Source organism: Carya illinoinensis, chromosome 10 (genome assembly GCF_018687715.1).
Source record: "Carya illinoinensis cultivar Pawnee chromosome 10, C.illinoinensisPawnee_v1, whole genome shotgun sequence".
NCBI classification, from domain to species: Eukaryota; Viridiplantae; Streptophyta; class Magnoliopsida; order Fagales; family Juglandaceae; genus Carya; species Carya illinoinensis.
Genome location: NC_056761.1, coordinates 28796379 through 28819304, shown reverse-complemented (window position 1 = coordinate 28819304; position 22926 = coordinate 28796379). Strand labels below are relative to the sequence as shown.

Genomic DNA, 22926 nt, shown 5'->3' with positions numbered 1-22926 from the left:
ACATTGATATATCATTGATATATTGAAATGCACCAATATGCTAGAAGCAAAACTAGTTCATTCTACTATGGCCACATCCACAAAACTTTCAAGGTGAAGCATTTTTAGACCCAACACTTTACAGAAGCACTATTGGTGCTCTTCGATATCTCTGCATCACCAGACTAGATATAGCATTCACGATTAACAAGCCATCCTAGTTTCTTCACAAGTCGAAAACACTCCATTGGCAGTCAACCAAGCGCTTGCGGCACTACCTTAGCAAACCGTGGATTTTGGCCTCCAATTTCACAAGTCACACTCCCTTTCACTACAAGCCTACTTCAATGCGGATTGGGCTGGTAGTAGTGGTGATAGATGCTCCACAGGTGGCTACTATGTCTTTCTTGGGGACAATCTAATTTCTTGGAGTTGTAAGAAGCAAGTTACTGTAGCCCGGTCTAGCACCGAAGCTGAATATAAAGCCTTAACAAATATCGCTGCTGAAATCACATGGTTATGCTCTCTTCTGACTGAACTTGAGTCTCTTCCCTCTACAACTCCCATTCTTTGGTGTGACAATTTGGTGCAACATATTTATTCAAATCCATTTTTTCATGCTCAAACCAAACATGTCGAGATAGATTTTCATTTTATTTGAGATATGGTTGCTCGTGGTACATTAGACATCTGCTTCATTTCTACTAAAGATTAGGTAGTTGACATCTTCACTAAGCTGCTATCTTCATCTTGGTTCTCTCTCCTTCATGACAAGCTAAACATTGCCTCTGCACAGTAAAGCTTGAGGGGGCGGCGTGTTAGAGGCTTATCCACAGCAACAACCAGCGGCTCCTCACAAAGCAGTTACACGAAGACCAATTCAAATATTTCCCAGGATCCTTGATACGTTTGTTTAGATATGTAATTAGTTTAAATTCAAATGTATTCCTCTATTTTATCTTTTCATGATTTGGTTGTAACAGAATATATTTTACATCTTTATAAATATACACCTATACCTGCGTTTAAGGTAAGGCATCAATTCTCCAAATATTTGAAATTCTATAAATATAAATTTTTAATATTATTTTTGTTTTAAAATTTGAAAAAGATGGATTATTTATTATATTTTGTATGAAAATTTGATAAAGTTGTAATGATTAGATGAGATGAGATGAAATAATTTGGTATTTAGTAACCAAACCAGGCTTAAAAGGAAGCTATTACAAGAGTAAATTTCAGGTCTCCCAATATTAGTATTGGATAAGGCCATAACTACTTAGTGTATCACATCCTGTATTCTGGTTGAGCTCTTTCAACCTGAAATAAAAAATAATAAAATTAGTTTAACTACAAAAATCCTCCAATATCAAATATCTCAACATTCTCCCAAAGAAAATGTCCTAAATACTAATAATTATTCTCTCAAATATGGGAATTAGTCTAATGCCACATGGCACTCATCTTATATATTTCTTCAAATTATTTTACATGCCATCTATTCCAATTGTCACAACCATCAAAGTCATCTGAAAAATAGTGAAGATAACCTAGCGAGTTATAAACAACTCAATAAGTAGCGAATCTATACTAGGGTGTTAACACGAGATATTTACAGAATCATACAGAATAAAACAGTCTAAAAAGTAACAAAGTGGTAATTCAAAAGCTTTTAATTACAAGAAAAAATAGACAAAAGACCTTTGGTATAAGTATACTCAAACAACATCATAACATAATAGAGGCCATGTTTTACCCTTATGGTAGGGTTGTGCATTCCGCCGACCAACCGAGTATAAACAGAAAGTGAAATATTCTCCTTTTACACTCAACGTGCCGAGTGTACACATAGAAAAGACCCAACTAAAAGAACCACTTTGTTTCCAAGTGGGTACAACAAGAAATTACAACAAAGATGCAGTTGGTACCAACATAATAATAGAGACTATATTTTACACCCGTGGTGAGATCAAAATAGAAGCAGAAATAGAGGGGAGTGTGCACTACTCTGCTTCCTAATGGTACACCACATGCCATCCCCACTGAAGGCAACTCAAATGGGGTTTTTGTACCGAGCCAGGCCAAACCTAGCCCACTTTCCTGAAACCAAAGGCCCCTGACTTGGAGAGCCAAGAAGTGAGAGGAAGGAGACCCAGCTTGACACAAGAAGAAAGGAGCAAGCAACCTCTGTACTCTCAGACGCACCACATTAATGAGGAAAAGGTCGGTTGGGATCCTATGCCCAACAAGATCAGCCACATTAAATGCAACATCAAATAGCCCGTACTAGAGGTTGAGGGTGAGGTCTTATCCCAGACAAGAACAACTGTATTAAATGTGATGCCATGTCGTTTGAAACAGAGGGTGATCATGATGGAGGCAGGGAAGTCAGAGAGCTCTCAAGAGATGTGGGTATAAATAAGAGAATGTTGGTAAGGGTAAAGGTTAATCACTATCATCAAACACTTAGGTCTTCCTCTCTATTCTTTCAGTGAGATTATTTTTGACTTTGGCATCAGAGGTGTCATGGACGTACCTGACCACCCCCTTTTATTCTTTTGCAGGCACTCAACTTGATTCGTAGCTGGTGGTTACAAAACATGCCTTAACATCAACATCATAAGAAATATCTTTATTGTGGTGCTTGCTGCACCTCATACATGTAGTGCTACTTGCAACCTACATCATGCCATGCCTTTGTGTGTGGCCTAGTTTGCCTTTATTTCCCCGTTGGTTAAATTAACAATAGACCACTTAGCTTGCTAGAGAATATTAGAAATTACAATATGGAAACAATCTAATTAGTTTTGATACCAATTTTAGAGAATCCAAAGATAGAGCAAAACGAAAACAATATTATCTTAAGAAGCATCAATCTTTGATTAAGATTATGCCACATGCAAGTTGTTCTTCGTCTTTTCCAATGTGAAGCTCACTACGTGATTACACCCACATAATTTACAACTTAAATGTCACGTACTAAAGAGATACCAATATAGTGATAGAGATTTTTTATTCTTATAAATTGGGTGCATCAATAATATTATGCCCCTTGCACTAAGGAAGGAGGGATTGAATAGTCGCTCCTTGTGTAGCCGATGGCTGGGCATTATACAAAACCATTTAAAACACTACCCACTTCAAGAGTTTGGTCTTTCAAGACCAGGTCTACTAACTAGGGGTAGCCCACAATCCACACCCACTTAATTACAATATGTTAATTAGCACATTTTAGGTTCCATTTCGATATATAATAAAAGTGTTTCATCTCATCTCATTTTATCATTATAATTTTTTCAAATTTCCATATAAAATATATAAACAATTCAATTTTTTCAAATCCCAAAATAATAATAATATTATCAAAAGATAATATTCTAATAATATTTTATTCAACTTTCATTTAAAACTATCTTATCTCATTTCACTATCCAAACTGCACATGAATGTTCCTGATCCCAATGGCCAACATCAATTGGTTGACAAAGCTTTTTATCGAGGCACATCTCCTTGATTTCATTACCTCATTTCCAAGATGAGACTGTTTAACATCATTTCTCCATCTCTAGAGGGAGTACTCTTTGAAGAATTTCCTTCTCACGATCAATTAACTTCAATAAACATTCGATTGTTATTTGTTTAGTCAGCATTTCTCAATTAGTTAGCCAACTGTAACGCCACAATAGAATGTCTAAATCACATGGTCTATACTTCAAAATAATTTGTCAATAATACAATTAGAGACCCATTGAATTCTTATAAAGAGTAAGAACCTATGCTTCCCAACCTACTCTTCTCCTTATCATAATGGGTATCACAATCTCCCCCCCTTTAAAGTCCTGACGTCCTCGTCGGGCTAGTCAATCCAACATGGCACGGCTCAAATCTCATATTTCTGATTGGGATAGGCTTTGGTACAATTTGTAACGTTCCAATGAAAGGTCCAAACCACATAACCTATACTCCAAAAAGACTAGTTAATAATATAATTGGAGGCACATTGAAACCTTATAAAGAGTATGAACTTCTCATTCCCAAGCATGTAGGATCACATACACCATCTATTCTCATCCTTATTATATGAGTTATCACACCAACTGTCATTATTAGTATAAACAACTAAATTTTGCTTTTATATAGAAGAGATCCATTATACTTAAATCTACCATACACATGAAGAGGATGAGTATCCTTCTGAATCCTAAGAAAATTCCCTATTCTTACAGTAATTTACATTCCGTTTTGGATTCTTAGGCATGTGAAATCTATTACATAGTGTCAAATTGCAAATTTTTGTTCTTTGCCTCCATCTCTTTCGCGACCAAATTGAGCGTAGCTGAATATATTTAAAAAGGAAGTTTAAAGAAATGGCTGAAATGTAGACAAATCCTAGATATATATAGCCGCTTCAAATTTAAAATAACAAACGCATCAATTAAACAGAATCCGTAAATAGTGCTAATTAATATATTGGTACATGATATGTGAACTTTGGCAACTAATTGCAGGAATATCAAAGAAAAGTACATAGGTCCTCCATTAATGTTTTGTTGCAACTTTTGCTTGAACTTCTCACAGCTTCCAATATATTCCAAGTTTGTGCAAGATGCCCGAAACGACACCCCAAAATGTGATTTCAGCAAATATCACATATAAGAGGGTCCCAAGCCTCTTCGAATGCCAAACAATGATGAAAATATGATCCTGAATCCAATTGACCTAAACACAATTTTGAGTACCCAAATATGGTTAACATAATATTTTATGAAATTAGGTTTATAATCGAAAGAATCAGAATTGATCAGTGCAATGGATTATTAGTGCTACTTACTAGAGTTTTATCTGGAGTTTCATAATACCATCCGTTTACAAATGCCGCAAAGATGCCTTGGGCTGCCATTACAAACACTAGCATTGCATACATGCCTATCCATTCAAAGAATAAGAATGGTGTACGAGGCCCCCAAACATCAATCTGTTCATTCATGAAGAAGAAAGATATGAAAGAGCTTGTTAATAAGATGGAGAAAAAGAAAAGATTTCCCGGAAGAATTTATAAGATTAGGGTATTTAAAACTGGATAGGTGGGGATCAAATTTTCTTACCAGTATATAAAAAGCAGAGAAGACAATTCCAGCTGCACCTCCTGTGAAACAAACGTAGCTGAAGCTGTAGAGTTGCTTGTTCATAGGAATAGCTGCAAATGGAAATTATTAGTAAATGAATCCCTCTAAATATAATTCGATATTTTGAGGCACACACATTTCTTAATCAAAATAAGGCACAAGGTCAAGAAAGTTCACCATCTGTAAAGTGGAGAACGATTGCCACAATGAGCAAGATGAAGCCCATCGAGACCCATTGCTTAAGCCTCTCAGCGTGACCCTGCACAAGACTCCACTTTCGATCTTAAACTCAAAATTAACCGATGATCAGGAGTACAATTCTATGTAAGTCTGAAGTTTTGTAACCTTAAAATGAATCAGAACGTGCCCATAATGGATGCCAATGGTCCCATGGAGGATAGCCGAAATTGAACTAAGGGAAAACAGAAATCAATAAAGAAAATAGTGATTTTCGTTTCGATGTCTGCTAGAAATATATAATAGCTTCTTGTTTGTGTTCATATCCCAACAAACCTCAGCAGGCCTTCAGGTTCGAATGGAGTAAGGCAACAACTTGGAGCATTCTCCCCATAGTTGCAAACCTATGAATTTGTCAAAAAATATTGATACTAACAATAATTAATGCATTGAAATTAATCCTTTTTGTTGAAGAATTAAGTGAAAAGATAATTAGAATCTAAATTTTTCCCTTCAAAGCTGACCTTTAAGCGTTTCCAAACAGGGTATGAATAGAGATGATTAACTCCCCAAACTTGTCTATCAACATGCCCAACGGCGTTACATGCGGATCCTAAGTGCCCTCTGATCATTCCACATTTAACCTCAAATTAGGGTTAAAATTTGTCAGTTTCTTCATATTTAATATGATCAACAAAATGCAATGTTAATCTTGTCTCATATACTCCAAAATGCATGTATAATATATATAGTAATAGATATATGTACTGTGTGTAAATGTATCGGTTACATACTGTGTATCTCTTAGCTCCATCATCCTTGTGTAACACGAAACTCCAATCTGGAACATATAGTGCATACGTCGTGACCAAGTAAACAAGAAAGGCAACGAAACCTTCAATCCTACACCATGGATATACCAAAATGAAAAACAAGCTAGTTCACAATTAATATTAATGCAATAAACGGCCTGCATGCAGGTATTCAGATCGTAGTTTTGAAGTTTTAAATTGGAATTTTTCTTGCAGAGTAGCTTGAGCTTAGACTGAAATTAAAATTTCTAATCTTGAATTATTAATGAAAATTATGTCTCTTACCATTGCCATCGATATGCAGTGAAGATAGAAATGTGTCCGGCCTCTAGGACGACTGGTCGGCGCTTAGTTGTCAAGGTCTCTATCATGGCAACAACAAAGTATACCAAAGCTATTCTCTGCTTAGAAAAAAGTAATGAAAATATATGTTATTTATTATTTTATACTTTACATCAACTCACATTTATATATATATTATTTAAATATTACCACTCAGCTTTGGCTAGCTAGCATGCACGCATCATATAATCAATATCACTCTTCGTAAATAATAAGCATTAGATCAATAATTATATGTTTTATTTTCGGAACGATGAAAAACGAGGGGGAGAAGGAATATTAAGACCTGGAGGATGCCAAACCATCGGATTCGCTTCATGTCAACACCATACGACAGAACGTCAGGTGCATGAGAGTATCCTCCTGCGAGACGATCGAAAATACAGTACAATTAATTAGGCAAAAAGGTTAATCTTTAGTACTACGTACCTTTTGATCCAATGCATGCAAAGTTTCTTAATATATAATTTGTCTAGTTTATATTTTGAAAAGGGAAATATTTTAGATAAAAAATATTATACAAAATAACTTATAAATTGATGTGACTTGATATAATACGTCATATTATAAAATTACTTTTATTATAAAGAAAAGTATAAAGCAGATTTAACGTCGGATCCCATGAAATGGCCATATCAGTTTATGGACTTATTTTTATGTAATCTATTTATGTCCATAACAGTTCTCTTTAGAAAATATTCATTATTGGCACTTGTAGGCTGGTACCTTGCAAATTCCCCATAACAGAAGCTTCAAGCTTCAATGTCCTGATAACAATCTTCTTTATGGCAACATCGATCTTGGGTATTTTCTGCAATAATATACATCAAGATTTATAAGGATATCGATACCCTGGCCGGCCTCCTTAGAATGGAAAAGCCAACTGCACGATATATATGGAGGTGGTGTTTTCAAGCCCTAAATGACTACCAATATTAGACCGGAAGCCTCATTTTATTTTTATTTTTATTTTTTTGAAGGTTTTGATATTTTATAATAAGATCCTAATCATGTGCATCGAGCTCTATTCGTTTAGAAAAATGAATATTCAACATGATTCCACAAATCAAACTATATATATATATATATATATGCCCTATTCAACATCGATCTCTATGCCGTTTTTGTTTTACAAAACGTAAAGGTCTCTCTAGCTAATATTGGTTTACGATGACTATAAGTACTTTCTTTCAATTTGCATATGCATTGCGACGTACTATGATATTCATAGTACTAATTAACTGATCTATCAAAACGTAAACGGCCAAATGAATCAGACAAAAAAGGAAATTAAAAAGATAGAAACAATAATTTTAATAAAAAGAAATATTGACCTATCGAGAAAACAGGATTTGAAGACAAGTAAATTGCACCAATGTTATCACAGTAGAGAAGATATTGACAGCTATCTTTCCATCCATGCACAAAATCACGTCTAGCATGATTTTGTAATTAGCTTGATTTTAGGACTTCATTTCAATTAGTCCACTTTCCTTTTCTGTATAATTTTCTTACATAAGCACATTGTACAACTATTTATATGTAAAGATTAATACGAAATGTAGTAATTTAGATCAATATTTCTCCTTCTTCCTTCCTTCTTAACATGGTATCAGCCTAAAGAAACGATCCAGTTCCTTTTTTTTTTTTTTTTTTTTTCATGGCCGAGACCCACACCCCACCCATTCCCTCCTCTTATCTTCTTCATCCCTCTGATTCTCCTAGCTTAATACTAGTCAATAACCTTCTCACAGGAGACAACTATCCCAAATTGCAAAAGGCCATGACCCGAGCCCTCAATGCCAAGAATAAACTTGGCTTTATAGATGGCACTCTCATCCCTCCTGAACCCACCAAACCCGAATATACTCAGTGGAACCAAACCAAGGATATGGTCCTTACCTGGATCCTCAACTCCATCAGCCCTTCTCTTGCCAATTCCCTTGAATATCATACCGATCCCCGTGCTGTTTGGCTTGACCTCTCTTCCCGATTTTGCCATGGCAACAATGCCCGTATCTACTACCTCAAACGAGCTCTCTCCTCCCTGCATCAATCCACCAACTCTGTTCATGACTATTTCAACCAAATAAAACAGCTATGGGATGAACTTAGTCACCTACAAACAGCCACTGACCTCAAAGAAATGCAACGACAGGCTGATGATGAACAAGTTTTCCAATTTCTTCTTGGACTCAATGACTCCTTTGCCCATCTTCGCACCCAAATTCTGGCCATGGACCCGCTTCCCTCTCTCGGCAAAGTCTTTTCAATTCTGTTTCAAGAAGAGCAACAGCGGCTCCTCCACCTTCAACCCACTTCTTCCGAAACCATGGCAATGTCCATCCGTACCTCATCTTGCCCAAGACCTCCTCTGAAATGCACTGCATTGCGGCAAAGATGGTCACACCCGTGACCATTGTTGGACCATCATTGGCTACCCTCCAGGCCGAGAGCCTCGCACCACCAAATCGAAATCATCCATCCTTGGCCCACCTCCATCCACTGCAAATCCTGTCGGCCTCTCCTCTTCCTCCACTGCAAATCTGGTTTCCCTCCCTCCGGAGCTCTATCAGAAGCTGCTCAACCTCCTAGCACCGTCAGCCACACCGATCGACCCATCCCCTGCTTCCTTTGCTGGTAATCTCTTCTCCCCCTCTGATTTCAGCTTCAATTGGCACCTCCATTGGGTGGTAGACAGCGTTGCAAGCCACCACATCTGCCACCAACGAGAAGCCCTTTCCAATTTCCAGCCCCTTGCCACTGCCCATCACATTCGGCTCCCAAACGGCCAAGATATTCCAGCCGAAGGGCTGGGTTCTTGCCAACTCTCCCCTTCCCTCATATTACAAAATGTTTTTTATGTTCCTCTTTTCTCCTTCAATTTACTTTCGGTTTCCCAAATTGCCCTTCATAATTCTTGCCTTGTAACTTTTTCCTCTAACTCTTGTTTATTTCAGGACTCTCCATCGATGAAGCCGATTGGAACGGGTGATTTATGCAATGGGCTCTATGTGTATCGACCCGCCTCTCCCGTCATTTTTGCTGCTCCATCTCCTGCAAATAAGACCTTATGGCATCAAAGTCTAGGTCATCCCTCTATTTTTACTATTCCCAATATTTTTAATTCTCCTTGTTCTCTTTTTGAATGTGATGTTTGTGCTCGTTCTAAACACACAAGATTACCTTTTTCCAATTATGCAAATAAAAGTGATTCTCGTTTTAGTCGCATTTTTTGTGATATTTGGGGTGGTTATCACACAGCCTCATTATGTGGCGCTCATTATTTTCTCACCATTGTTGACGATTTTTCTCGCACCACATGGATTTATCTTATGCGTTTTAAATCTGAGACATACACTCATTTAACGCATTTTTTTTCCCTTGTCCAAAACCAGTTTAACACTATTGTCAAAATTATTAGAATTGATAATGGACAAAAATTTCTTTCTCATCAATTTCAAACCTACCTACACACACACGGCATCATTCATGAACGTACTTGTGTCGAAACTCTCCAACAAAATGGTGTTGCGGAGCGTAAACACCAACACCTTCTTAATGTTGCTCGTAGTCTTTATTTTCAAGCACACTTACCTCTCTCTTATTGGGATGATTGTGTCCTCACCGCTGCCTATCTCATTAACCGCACCCCGAGCCGTATTCTCAACAATAAATCCCCTTTTGAAATTCTGTTCAATAAAATTCCCGATTATGATCATCTTCGTGTTTTCGGTTATCTTTGTTATGCCCAAACCCTTTGGCTCACCACGACAAATTTTCTCCTCATGCCATTAAATGTGTCTTTCTTGGCTATCCGAGCACGCATAAAGCCTACAAACTCTATAATCTCCACACTCAGACCATCTTCTATTCCCGAGATGTCACCTTTTACGAAAACATATTTCCTTTCCAAGACCTTCCTGACCCTCCATCTCTTCCCGCTCCTATCATTCCTCTTCCCGTCCCTGACTCTATCCTGACTCCTAATCCTCCGGCCTCTTCTGACTCTCCTGTCCGTCCTGATTCTTCGATTCCTGCGTCCTTACCTAGCCCCTCTCCCCCGGCTCATTGCCCTCACCGAACTATTACTCGACCTGCCTATCTTCATAACTACATTTGTCCCACCTTACACATGGAACCCACTGCATCTACGCCTGCTTCACCGGCTTCAGGTACTGCTCATCCTTTGTCTGCTTTTCTTTCATATTCCCATTTTTCTCCCTCACATATTACTTATTTGACTGCTCTTACCTCATGTATCGAACCTTCTTGTTATATCACTACCATCTGCCATCCTCACTGGCGTGAGGCCATGACAGCTGAGCTTCGTGCTCTAGAGGCCAATTCCACCTGGACTCTTGAGCCTCTCCCTCCTGGTAAGAAACCCATTGGGTGCAAATGGGTTTTCAAAACTAAACTCAAAGCCGACAGATCTATCGAGAGATACAAACCTCGGCTCGTTGCCAAAGGATACACTCAAATTGAAGGCCTGGACTACCATGAGACCTTTGCCCCGGTCGCCAAAATGACCACGGTCCGCTGCTTATTGGCCGTCGCAGCCTCCAAAAATTGGATTATTCATCAACTCAACATCAATAATGTCTTCTTGCATGGCGACCTTGACGAAGAAGTTTACATGACCCCACCACCCGGATATTGTCCTAAGGGGGAGACTCGTGTTTGTCGCCTCCGCAAATCCCTCTATGGCCTCAAACAAGCTTCCCGAAACTGGTTTTTTAAACTAACCTCTGTGCTTCTTGATGCAGGTTTTCATTCGTCTCAAGCAGATCATTCTTTGTTCACTCTTACTACTTCCACCAGCATTGTTCTTGTTCTTATTTACATTGATGACATATTGGTTGCTGGTAACGATCTCTCACAAATTGAGCTTTTCAAGAAAATTCTCTCCACGCATTTCAAGACCAAAGACCTTGGTTCCCTGAAATACTTTCTTGGTCTTGAAGTTGCTCGCTCTCCCACTGGCATTTTTCTTAATCAACGCAAATATGCCCTCGACATTCTCTCTGACAGTGGGCAACTTGGTGCACGGACCGCTCCTTTTCCTATGGAACAACACTTGAAGCTTACTGCTGATGCTGGCGATCTCCTCTCTAATCCTGGCCTTTATTTTCGCCTCGTTGGTCATCTCATCTATCTGACCATCACTCGACCCGACATTGTTTATGCCGTCAACACACTCAGCCAATTCATGCATGCTCCTCGCGTTCCCCACATGAACGCTGCCTCCAGAGTTCTTCGCTACATCAAAGGCTGTCCGGGTCAGGGTATCTTCTTTCCTTCATCTAACAGTATCCATGTTTCAGCTTATACAGACTCTGATTGGGCCAGCTGTCCCATCACTCGTCGCTCCACCACTGGTTATTTTATTCAGTTAGGCACCAGTCCGATCTCATGGCGCACCAAGAAACAGAATACAATCTCTCGCTCTTCCGCTGAAGCTGAGTATCGTGCTATGGCCATCACCACCTGTGAACTTACTTGGTTAAAACAGCTTCTCACTGACTTTGGTGTTCCACATCCCGAGCCTTTCACTCTCCATTGTGACAATCAGTCTGCACTGTGCATTGCACACAATCCTGTATTTCATGAGCGTACCAAACACATTGAAATTGATTGTCATATCATTCGCGACAAAATTCGCTCTAGCCTCCTCAAAGCTGTCCACACTTCTTCAAATGAGCAACTTGCGGATATATTTACCAAACCTTTGGGACATGAACTTTTTCATCATTTCTCGCACAAGTTGGGCATTACGGATCTCCATGCGCCAACCTAAGAGGGAGTATTGACAGCTATCTTTCCATCCATGCACAAAATCACGTCTAGCATGATTTTTGTAATTAGCTGGATTTTAGGACTTCATTTCAATTAGTCCACTTTCCTTTTCTGTATAATTTCCTTACATAAGCACATTGTACAACTATTTATATGTAAATCTTAATACGAAATGTAGTAATTCAGATCAATATTTCTCCTTCTTCCTTCCTTCTTAACAGAAGAGGTGCACAGGTGAGTGTAATGCCAAGGTCTCGGCAGAGTTGTTGCAACCAAATAACTTCAGTTGTGGCATTAGCTATGGCTTTAAATTCAGCTTCTATTGATGATCTGGCTATATTGTAGGTTGCTTCTTTGAAAACCAAGAAATTAAATTAGAAGAACCAAGGAAAATGCAATACCCATTGGTTGATCTTTTGTCATCTGGGTAGCCAGCCCAGTCGATGTCGGAGAATGCAATGAGATTGGGAGTCAAACAATGAGAGAGTTGAAGGCCAATGTGAGATGTGTTTTTGAGGTATTGGAGGATGCACTTGACAACTTGCCAATGAGGGACTCTCGATGCATGCATAAACTGGCACACCTTGTTCATAGCAAATGCAAGGTCGGTCCTAGTGAAAGAGAGGTACTGCAAGGAGCCAATGACACTACGATATAGTGCTGGATGCTTAAACAAGTTTCCATTGAAAGTCCTAAGTTTTTCATATGTGGCCATCGGTGACTTGACAGGTTTTGCAAGTATCATGTTGGTCTTGTAGAGAAGATCAATAATGTATTTCTGCAGGGAAAGTAGCAGACGAGTGGAATTGGAGGTAGCTTCAACCCCCAAAAAATATTTTAACTTGCCAAGATTAGTTATGGGAAAAAATCTTCACAAAGAGCTAAGATGAGTTCTACAATGGCTTGCTGTGATGAACCAGTTATTAGCAAATCATCAACTTAAACTAAAATGAAAATAGTGATGCTGCCAGTGTAGTACAAAAAGAGAGAGGGATTGGCTATTGACATGGTGAAGCCGAGGTAAGTTAATCTGCTGCTAAGGCGTGAGTACCACGCGTGAGGGGATTGGCGTAGCCCATATATGGCTTTGTTCAGCCTACAGACATGTGAGGGAAGATGTCGATGTGAGAAACCAAGGGGTTGGGACATGTAGACTGTTTCTTGTAAGGGCCATGCAAAAAGGCATTTGCAACATCATATTGCCATGTTACCCAGCCATGAGAGACTGCCATTGCAAGACTAGGCACATTGTGGTTGTTGGCCTGAGTTGTTATTATAAATAATCACGAGGATTTTTAGGCATTTGAAATTTGTAATATCCTGTAAATAAGGAAAGTTAGCGTGAATCTAGGAGACGGATTTGTATAGCAAAGATTTGTTTTTAGGTTTTATTCTTTGAGATGTATATGACCTACAGCTAAACATAAGACGAAATATGAAAAATAGAATTTTTGACATGGTATCACAAGCCAAACAAGATCTAGTTTTCTGTATTGCACCTTAACCATCCCTCCATGGCGGACTCTGATGACCCAAACACTTCTAGCTACGCCTCCAACCTATCTGATTCTATCCTTGAATTGACTACAAGGATGACCGAGGTTTTGAACAACACTCGAACCCCAACCATCACCACTTAAACATCCGCTGCTCCGATCGGCATTAAGTTGAATGGTTCCAACTATGCACTGTGGTCCCTGGTTGTAGAGATGTATATCTCTGGAAAGGGTAAACTGGGGTACATTAACGGCAACCTTCCCCAACCGCCACCGTCAGATCCTTCTTTTTGCAAGTGGCGCACTGATAATGCCATTGTTAAAGGTTGGTTAATTACTTCTATGGATTCGTCTTTAATTGGAAATTTTATTCGCTTTCCTACTGTAAAAGTGGTTTGGGATTCCATTGCTAGTACCTTCTTCGATGGTAGTGATATGTCGCAAGTGTATGATCTTTGAGGTCGTGTGACATGACTAAAACAGGCTGCAGGTTCGTTGGAAAAATATTACACGGAGTTGCAGGGTTTAGGCGTGAAATTGATTTCCGCTGACCAAATCCAATGGAGTGCTCTATTGATATTTAGCACTATAATCAGATCATCCAAGAAGATCGTGTTTATGTTTTTCTGGATGGTCTTGATAATCAGCTAGACAACATATGTGCTGATGTTTTACGGATAAAACCATTTCCTACTCTTGAACAAGCATATGCGCATGTTAGACGGAAGGCTCTTCGACAATAGGTTATGACTACCCATGACACCGATGGGCTTTAGGGGGCTGTCTTGGCTTCGAAAGCTCTCACATTAAGCTCCTCTGCCTATGGTAAATCTGTCAAGAACCAAAATTCCACTTATAGAAAAAAATGCACACATTGTGGCAACCAGAAACACATGTGAAAACTGTTTTAAGTTGCATGGTTACCTTGATTGGTGGCATGATCTTCAAGCCCATAAACGTTCTGATGGAACCAGCACTAGTGGAAGTTCAGGCACAGCTGTTGTTGCTGCTGCAGAGCCCCATCTCTCTCTTATACCACCTGCTGCAATGTCCACGGATACTCCTCCCAACTTGAACTCAGGTATCTCTAGTCTTGCTCTTCTTACCTCCTATAGAGATGCGGATTGTAGTGCATGGCTTCTCAACTCAGGGGCCACGGACCATATGACTTTTGCTGCCTCAGACTTCTCTCAAACTTCTCTATCACGTCGTAATGCAAATGGTGTTATCTCACCAGTCACTGGCGCTGGCTCTGTGACTTTATCTCCATCTCTACATTTATCCAATACTTTACTTGTTCCGTCTTTATCCCATAAATTGTTGTCTGTAAGTCAGCTTACTGCAGACCTTGGATGTGTTGTGCTTATTTATCCAAATTTTTGTCTTATTCATGATATTCTCACCAAGGAGATAATTGGACGTGGTACTAAGAGGGGTGGATTATATTATGTGGACGACATCAGTATCGGACAGGCCAATAACATGAACAATCTGCATACCAATAAAGAGACACTATTGTGGTTATGGCATCGATGGTTGGGACACCCATCTTTTCCTTATTTGAAGCATATTTTACCAAATTTATTTAAGCATTTACAGACTTCTGAGTTGAAATGTGACACTTGTATTTTGGCTAAGAGCCATCGCGCTACTTATCCATTAAACATGAATAAAAGTGACACCCCATTTGCGTTAATTCACTCTGATGTATGGGGGCCTTCACTCGTTACTAATATGTTTAGCTTTCGTTGGTTTGTTATTTTTGTAGATGGTTGTACCCATATGACATAGCTCTACTTGTTGAAACACAAAGATGAGGTTCTCAGTGCCTTTGAAACATTTCATGCTATGGTTGGTACTCAGTACAGTGCCACTATGAGGGTTCTCCGCTCTAATAATGATGGTGAATACGTCAATAAGCATCTTAAAGCTTAGTTTACTCAACATGGTTTAATTCATGAAAATTCATGCTCACAAACACCCCAACAGAACGGTGTCGCTGAGAGGAAGAATAGACATGTTCTGGAGACTTCCCGTGCTCTACTTCTTGGTGCCCATATGCCCAACATTTCTAGACCGATGCCATCTCAACTGTTGTCCATTTTCTCAACCAAATGCCCTCCAAGGTTTTATCATTTCAGACACCCCTCCAATCTCTTTCCACTCATGTGTCTCTTCCTACGGCACTAATGCTTCCTCCTCGTGTCTTTGGGTGTGTTGCCTATGTGTATCTCCACAAGAACCAGCACAGTAAACTTGATCCTTGTGCACGTCGGTGTGTGTTTTTGGGCTATGGTATCCATCAAAAAGGGTACCATTGCTATTATCCTCCTAGCTGTAAACTATATGTGACTATGGATGATCAATTCTTGGATACTGATATTATTTTCTCATCTTCAACACCTCCTTCTCCTCTTCAGGGGGAGATACATAATGAAGAGTTCAATTGGTCCCAACATGAGGCGCCGAATGGGTTTGATTGGTTCAGACATGAGGGGCTATGTGAGCATGAGGTGCAGAATCAGAATGAGAGGTAGCATGGACATGATGGGCCGAATGGTAACCCAAAAGTTGTGAACTGTGAAGTTGAGATACATTCTAATGCAGAGCATGCGACATCAAAAACTGAACCTATATCACCTTCCTCTGAAGTGCTAGCCGAATCATCTCCTAAGAATAATCTTGAGGTAAGTACTGATATTACACCCTTACATACCAATGATATAGATGTTTCTATGGAATATGTTTTACCTCCTAGGTACAATCGCGGCAAGCCACCTGACAGATATTCTCCAGATATTGAAAAACGAAAGTCGAGGTATCCAATTGCAAATTATGTATCCACTAAGGAACTCTCTAAACCTTTGAAGAAATTTGCATAGGAACTCTACATATGTCAGGTTCCTACCAATGTTCATGAAGCATTGGCAAATCCAAGATGGACCCGAGCTATAGAGAAAGAAATGGAGGCACTAATAAAAAAATGATACATAGACTCTTGTTCCATTACCTAAAGGAAAACAAATCGAGGGATGCAAATGGTTGTTCTCCATTAAACACAAAGTAGATGGATCTATTGAACGGTACAAAGCAAGACTGGTAGAGAAGCGATATATGCAGACGTATGGGGTTAATTATCAGGAGACTTTCTCACCTGTAGCCAAGTTGAATACAATTAGGGTGTTATTGTCTCTTGTAGCAAATCTTGATTGGCCTTTACATCAATTTGATGTGAAGAATGCTTTTCTCAATGGTGACCTCCAAGAAGAAGTTTATATGGATATTCCTCCAGGTTATACAGCATCTCCAAAGAATAGAGTGGTGTGTAAATTGCAGCGAACATTGTACGGACTGAAGCAATCACCACGAGCATGGTTCGGGAGGTTTAGCTTGGCAATGAAGAAATATGGCTTCCAACAAAATAACTCTAACCACACTTTATTCTTGAAGCATCAATTGGGCAAGGTAACTGCTTTGATAGTCTATGTAGATGACATGATTATTATAGGAGATGATGAAGAAGAAATCTCTTTGCTTCAAAAGCAATTAGCAACTGAATTTGAGATGAAAAATTCGGGGGCACTCAAGTATTTCTTGGGAATTGAAATTGCTAGGTCTAAGCAAGTTATATTTCTCTCTCAACAAAAGTACATATTAGACTTACTAACTGGAGTAGGGATGTTGAAGTGTAGACCTGCAAACACCCTCATTGTTCATAATCATAAACTTGGAGAATACCCAGACCAAGTACCAACAGACAAAGGTAGATACCAAAGGTTAGTTGTAAACTCATTTATCTCTCCCATACTCGTCCAGATATTGCATCTGTTATAAGTATTGTAAGTCAATTTATGCATAATCCGAGTAAGAGTCATATGGAAGCAGTGATTAGAATACTTCGATACCTGAAGTCATATCCGGGTAAGGGTCTTATGTTCTCAAAACACAGCTGTCAGTTGATGGTTTATGGATATACGGATGCGGATTGGGCAGGTAATATCACTGATAGAAAGTCCACTTCAGGATATTTTACATTTGTTGGAGGGAATCTTGTAACCTGGAGAAGTAAGAAGCAAAAAGTGGTAGCTTTGTCGAGTGCTGAAGCTGAGTTTAGGGGAATGGCTAAGGGTCTGTGTGAACTCCTTTGGCTAAGAAAGCTACTTACTGGAATAGTGTTTGCCCCTAATTCCGAGATGGATCTCTTGTGTGACAATAAAGTTGCAATTGTCATTTCCCATAATACAATTCAACATGATCATACTAAACATGTGGAGGTAGATCGACACTTCATCAAAGAGAATCTTGAAGCAAAAACAATTAGGTTTCCTTTTGGGAAATCTGAAGATCAGTTGGCAGATATCCTTACAAAAACTGTATCAAGCAAGGACCTCTACAACTCTCTTGACAAGTTGGGCATGCGAGACCTCTATGCATCAACTTGAGGGGGAGAGTTGGCATGAGCTGTTATTGTAAATAATTGATGATTTTTAGGCATTTGAAATTTGTAACATCCTATAAATAAGGAAGGTTAGCGTGAGTCTAGGAGACGGATTTGTATAGCAAAGATTTGTTTTTAGGTTTTATTCTTTGAGATGTATATGACCTACGGCTGAACATAAGACAAAATATGAAAAATAGAATTTTTGACAATGGTAGCCTTTACAACAAGGCTAAATGTTTCATAGAAGTCAATGCCGGATTGCTAGAGGAATCCTTTAGCCACTAATTGAGCCTTTCAACGCTTAATGGTCCCATCGGTGAGACGTTTGGTGCGGAAGACCCACTTGCAAGCCACGTTGTTGGATGCATGAGAAGCCAGAACTAAGGTCTAGGTGTTTTTAGCAAGTAAAGCATTAAACTCCTTAGACATGGCTTCACGCCATTTTGGATATTGTTGTGCAATGGCCAAACATGAAGGGGCTTCGGGTGTGTCTACTTGAGCACTAAGAAATGCTCGAGAAGGTGGCCAATGGATGGTCCCATCTGTGAATTGTCGAGGACGACTTGAAGCAGTCTGTGATCAAGTTTCCATTGAATGCACAGGCTATGAAGCAACTAGTGGAGAAGAGTTGTGCGTAAATGGTGATAAAACAAGAGAATTGGAAGGGGGAGGACCCAGGATTGAAGGTGTCGAAGGTAGTCATTTTGATTGAGTGATGACATTAAAATGGGGTAAGGCGACTTGTGTGAGTACTTGATAAGTGAGTTTGGGTGTTGAAATATTTGCAAAGGGGTAAGAAGTTTCATTAAAATGAACATTTTTGGATATATAGATGCAGGCTATTGGAATGTGATAGCAGACATAACTTTTATGAAGAGGACTGAGGCCCGAGAAGACAGTTGAAATGACATGGTAATCAAACTTGTTCTGATTGTAAGGAGTTGTTAATGGCCAACACTTAGAACCAAACGTGCGTAATGAGCTGCATGTAGTCGGGATGTTTGTTATTAAGAAGGAAGAAAGGTGATGAGTGATTGAGTGATAGTGTAGGTAACATGTTGATGAGGTAAACTACATGGGTGAATGTGTAAGACTAGAATTTTAAAGGGACCAATGCATGAGAGAGAAGTGCTAAGCCCGTATCAATGAGGTGTTGATGTTTCTTCTCAATTATACTATTTTGGGTGTGGGTATGAGGGCATGTTATACAATGGAGAATGTCATTAGTAGCTAGGTAATTTGTAAATGGACGAAACTCCCCCCCCCCCCCCCCCCAAAAAAAACAAAAAACAAAAATTAGATTGAAATTGCTTAAGAAATGTATCAAACGCTTGAGATTTGGATTTTAAAGGCAAAAGCCATGTAAATCAAGAAAAGTCAGGATTTTAAAGGCAAAAGCCATATAAATCAAGAAAAGTCATTGACAAAAGAAATGTAATATTGATAACCATCACTTGATACATGAGGGGATGGTCCCCAAAGATCAGAGAAAATTAAATCAAAAGGGGCAACAGATTTGTGAGGCATTTTGTGAGCTGGTTGCCTATGTGACTTAGCTTGGGTACATGCGTTGCAAAAAGTAGAAGGCTGAGAGGGATCATATGGCAAATTGTGTTGCTATAAAATGAAGCGAACTAGCTTGATGGATGGCTGATTGAGACGGGAATGCCATTGTGGAACTGAAGAAGTGGTGGTAGTCAGTGCAGTGGAAGGAACTGAAGATGGTGAGAAATGATAGAGACCATTACGCGTACTCCCGCAGAGTAGAAGCTTCCCCGAGATGTGGTCCTTAACACAAAAGCAATCAGAGTAAAAAAAAAAAAAAAAAAAAAAAAACCCAAGTGTTGTTATCAATACAAAACTTTTGAACTGATATGAGATTTTTTTGAAAAGAAGGAACACATAGAAATTGTCTTAGATGAAAAGTAGAAGGGGGTGAGAAGAAGGAGGCAGAACCAATATGTGAGATAGAGATGGAAGTTTCATCACCAACACGCAATTGCTCCTCGCCATGGTATTCAACAGCTTGTAAATTCAAGTTGGCAAGATCATTGTTAATATGATGAGTAGCAGCTGTGTACATATACCAATTTGAAGCCAAAGAATAGCTGGACAAATTCACAATCACATGTGGGGCTGTAGTGTAAGCTTGATTGAAGCGATACACACAGGTAAAGGTTGAGTGACCACAGTAATTACAGACCTAACAAATTAGTGGAGGATCAGCTTGAGAGGCAAAATTGGTTTCATGGTTACTTGAGAAACCCCCACGACCACGATGAGAATTGAAGTGGCCTCCACTGCTTCAACCATAAGAGGAATTGCGACCACAAGAAGGGCCACGACCACGCTGAGGAGCGTTGGATTTAGCTGTAAAATTAGCTGAGACATCTTAGAAGAAAAGATTAGTCTCAGTATGATGTAGCATTCTGGCTTCATGAGAGACTAAGTGGCCAAGGAGTTCCTTGGGAGAAATAGGGTCAAGCCAAGTTGCAATAGAGGTAACAAGGCCATCATAGTCAAGCCCTAGGCCAGCAAGCAAGTATAGAACGAATTGAGTTAGAGGAATGGGTTGCCCAGCAACAGCCATGATGTCAACTAACAATTTTGCATGCCGATAATAAACCAAGACCAAGTCAACTCCCTTCTTCATTGATGCAAGTTAGATTTGAGTCTGTATTAAACAAGCTTAGGGAACATAGGCAGAGGAGGATTCTAAAGAGGTCCGGAGTGCACGAGCAAAGACGTAACCAACGACTTGGGTAATTAAAGGTTTTGAAAGAGAAGAAATAATGGCAGACATAACAAGTTGGTCTTGTTGAAGCCAGAGGTCATATTCGGGGCTGGGAGAGTTGTCATCAAGTAAAGGTTTGGGAGAGCTGAACAGAAGCCATCTACAAATTGTAGAGGCGTTGGCCACGAAGATAGGGAACAGGCTGGACCTTCCAAAGAGGGTAGTTCTCAAGGGTAAGTTTAACGGAGATGGTATGAGATGGATTGGGAATGGATTGGGTGGGAGAGGAAGAAGATGCCATGGACGTTGGTCCTAAAGTAGCTCTGATACCATGTTAAAGGAAGTGTTTGTGAAAAGTTTTCTTCTCATTTATCTTTTAAAAAGAATTTACAAAGGCAAAGGCCTTTATATAGTAGTTTGCTGAGAATAAATTCTACAAAGAATATTCTAATTGACTAATGGTTTCTAGTTTGTTACAATTTGTAGGGTACAGTGCAGAGGTGTAGCTCATGCATGTAGTAGTCCGCAGCAGGGGTAGCTGGCTGGCAGCTCCTGAAAGAATATTTGTTATAAGGCCTTGCTTGCTTCACTCCCCTATGATGTCTGTGATGGTGCATGTGCTATAGACGTGGGATTTTCCTTAACACATGCATGATATATCATATATACTAGAGTTGTGCTTGGATGCCACCCAGCAATGACTGTTGGGCATGCTGTCTAGAACAAATGTGCTTTTTTATTTATTTTTATTTTTTTCTTTTCATATGTTTTAAATATATTTAAAAAATAAAAAAATACATCAATATATTAAAAATCTTTTTTTTTTCTAAGCAAGCGAGTAGACTTCATTAAAAAGTAGAAAAGATGATAAATGAGGAGGGGGTGGGATTCCCCAACAAACGCCCCAGAACAATAACAACAATGCAAAGGGGTGGATAAAAAAATAAAGAAAACGGATTTTAGCGACCAATTTCTTGGTTTTCACCCATGTCCTACCAAGAGGACACTACCTTAAAAGACGGTAACAATTCGTTCGCAAACAAATGTGAATAGCTCCGCTAGAAGCGGCAAGGGGGGCGGGTGCACTGTTGTTTGTTGTCTTAAGATGATTTTTGGAGAGATCTGCAATCCTTTCTTCAAGATCACCGATTAAGAAAAGCGAAAACATAGTAGAAAATATGGCATCGGGTGGACTGATCTCGACGAGAGGAAGCGTCTGGAACGACCCATTTAGCCGTCGGAGGCATCTGAGTGCAGCGGAGCGTGACGACCATGCTCAAAAACAAGCCGCGCATGAGGACAACGCGCCGAGACTTTTAGCGCGGCTCCACATCTTTCCAGTAGATCGGCGGCTATAGAAAGCGGTGGTATGGCACGTGTAGGCTGAAGAAGGCCGGAGAGAAGTAGATCTAACCAAAACCGAACCATAGAAGAGAGGAGGAAAAAAACACTACTTTGAAAGTTTATTCACAGTAGAATTTTCTAGAGAGAAGGTGGACTGTCTCTCCGACAAAGACTATCATGAAAATAGAATTTTCTAGAGAGAAGATGGACTGTCTCTCTCTAAAAGATCACTCAAATTCAGTTTCTAAAACAATTTATTTGCACACTCAGGCGATGGTAAACTACCATAAGGATATATGTAATGGTCAAAGTAAAGACAATAATTTGACTAGTAGTCAAATGAAGTGGTACACTTGGGGCGGCATAGTAGATTTATCCTATATACCAATATACCATTAATGAAAGTAGAAGGACTCATTCATCTTTCTCGGGCATTCAAAGTTCAAACCATAACCATCTGAGAAGCTTATAGCCAGTCCGATGCCAGCTTAGAGCCATTGTGCAACAAGACTCTTGGATTTGTTCACTTCTGACCCTTTTTTGGTTTTGACAATACATTCATATATAATAACTTTAGTCAAGAAAATATCCTTTCAGCCACTATAATGGGCTTATATTAATACATGCAAGGTTGAACATTTCAAATGTCTACTTAATCAGATTGGCATTTTAATGG

General features: G+C 39.4%; 1 protein-coding gene across 1 annotated transcript; it reads right to left on the bottom strand.

Annotated features, from left to right (window-relative positions):
* Window positions 1-4551: 4551 nt before the first annotated feature.
* Window positions 4552-8510, bottom strand: LOC122278604 (heparan-alpha-glucosaminide N-acetyltransferase-like). The gene is made up of 12 exons (XM_043088785.1): window positions 8181-8510; window positions 7163-7247; window positions 6723-6799; window positions 6386-6495; window positions 6077-6185; window positions 5807-5926; window positions 5619-5686; window positions 5451-5517; window positions 5283-5364; window positions 5085-5176; window positions 4811-4954; window positions 4552-4698 (listed from the first exon to the last, which is right to left on the bottom strand). The coding sequence occupies exons 1-12, from the start codon at window positions 8508-8510 to the stop codon at window positions 4552-4554; spliced, it is 1431 nt and encodes a 476-aa protein (XP_042944719.1).
* Between the last annotated feature and the right edge of the window lie 14416 nt (window positions 8511-22926).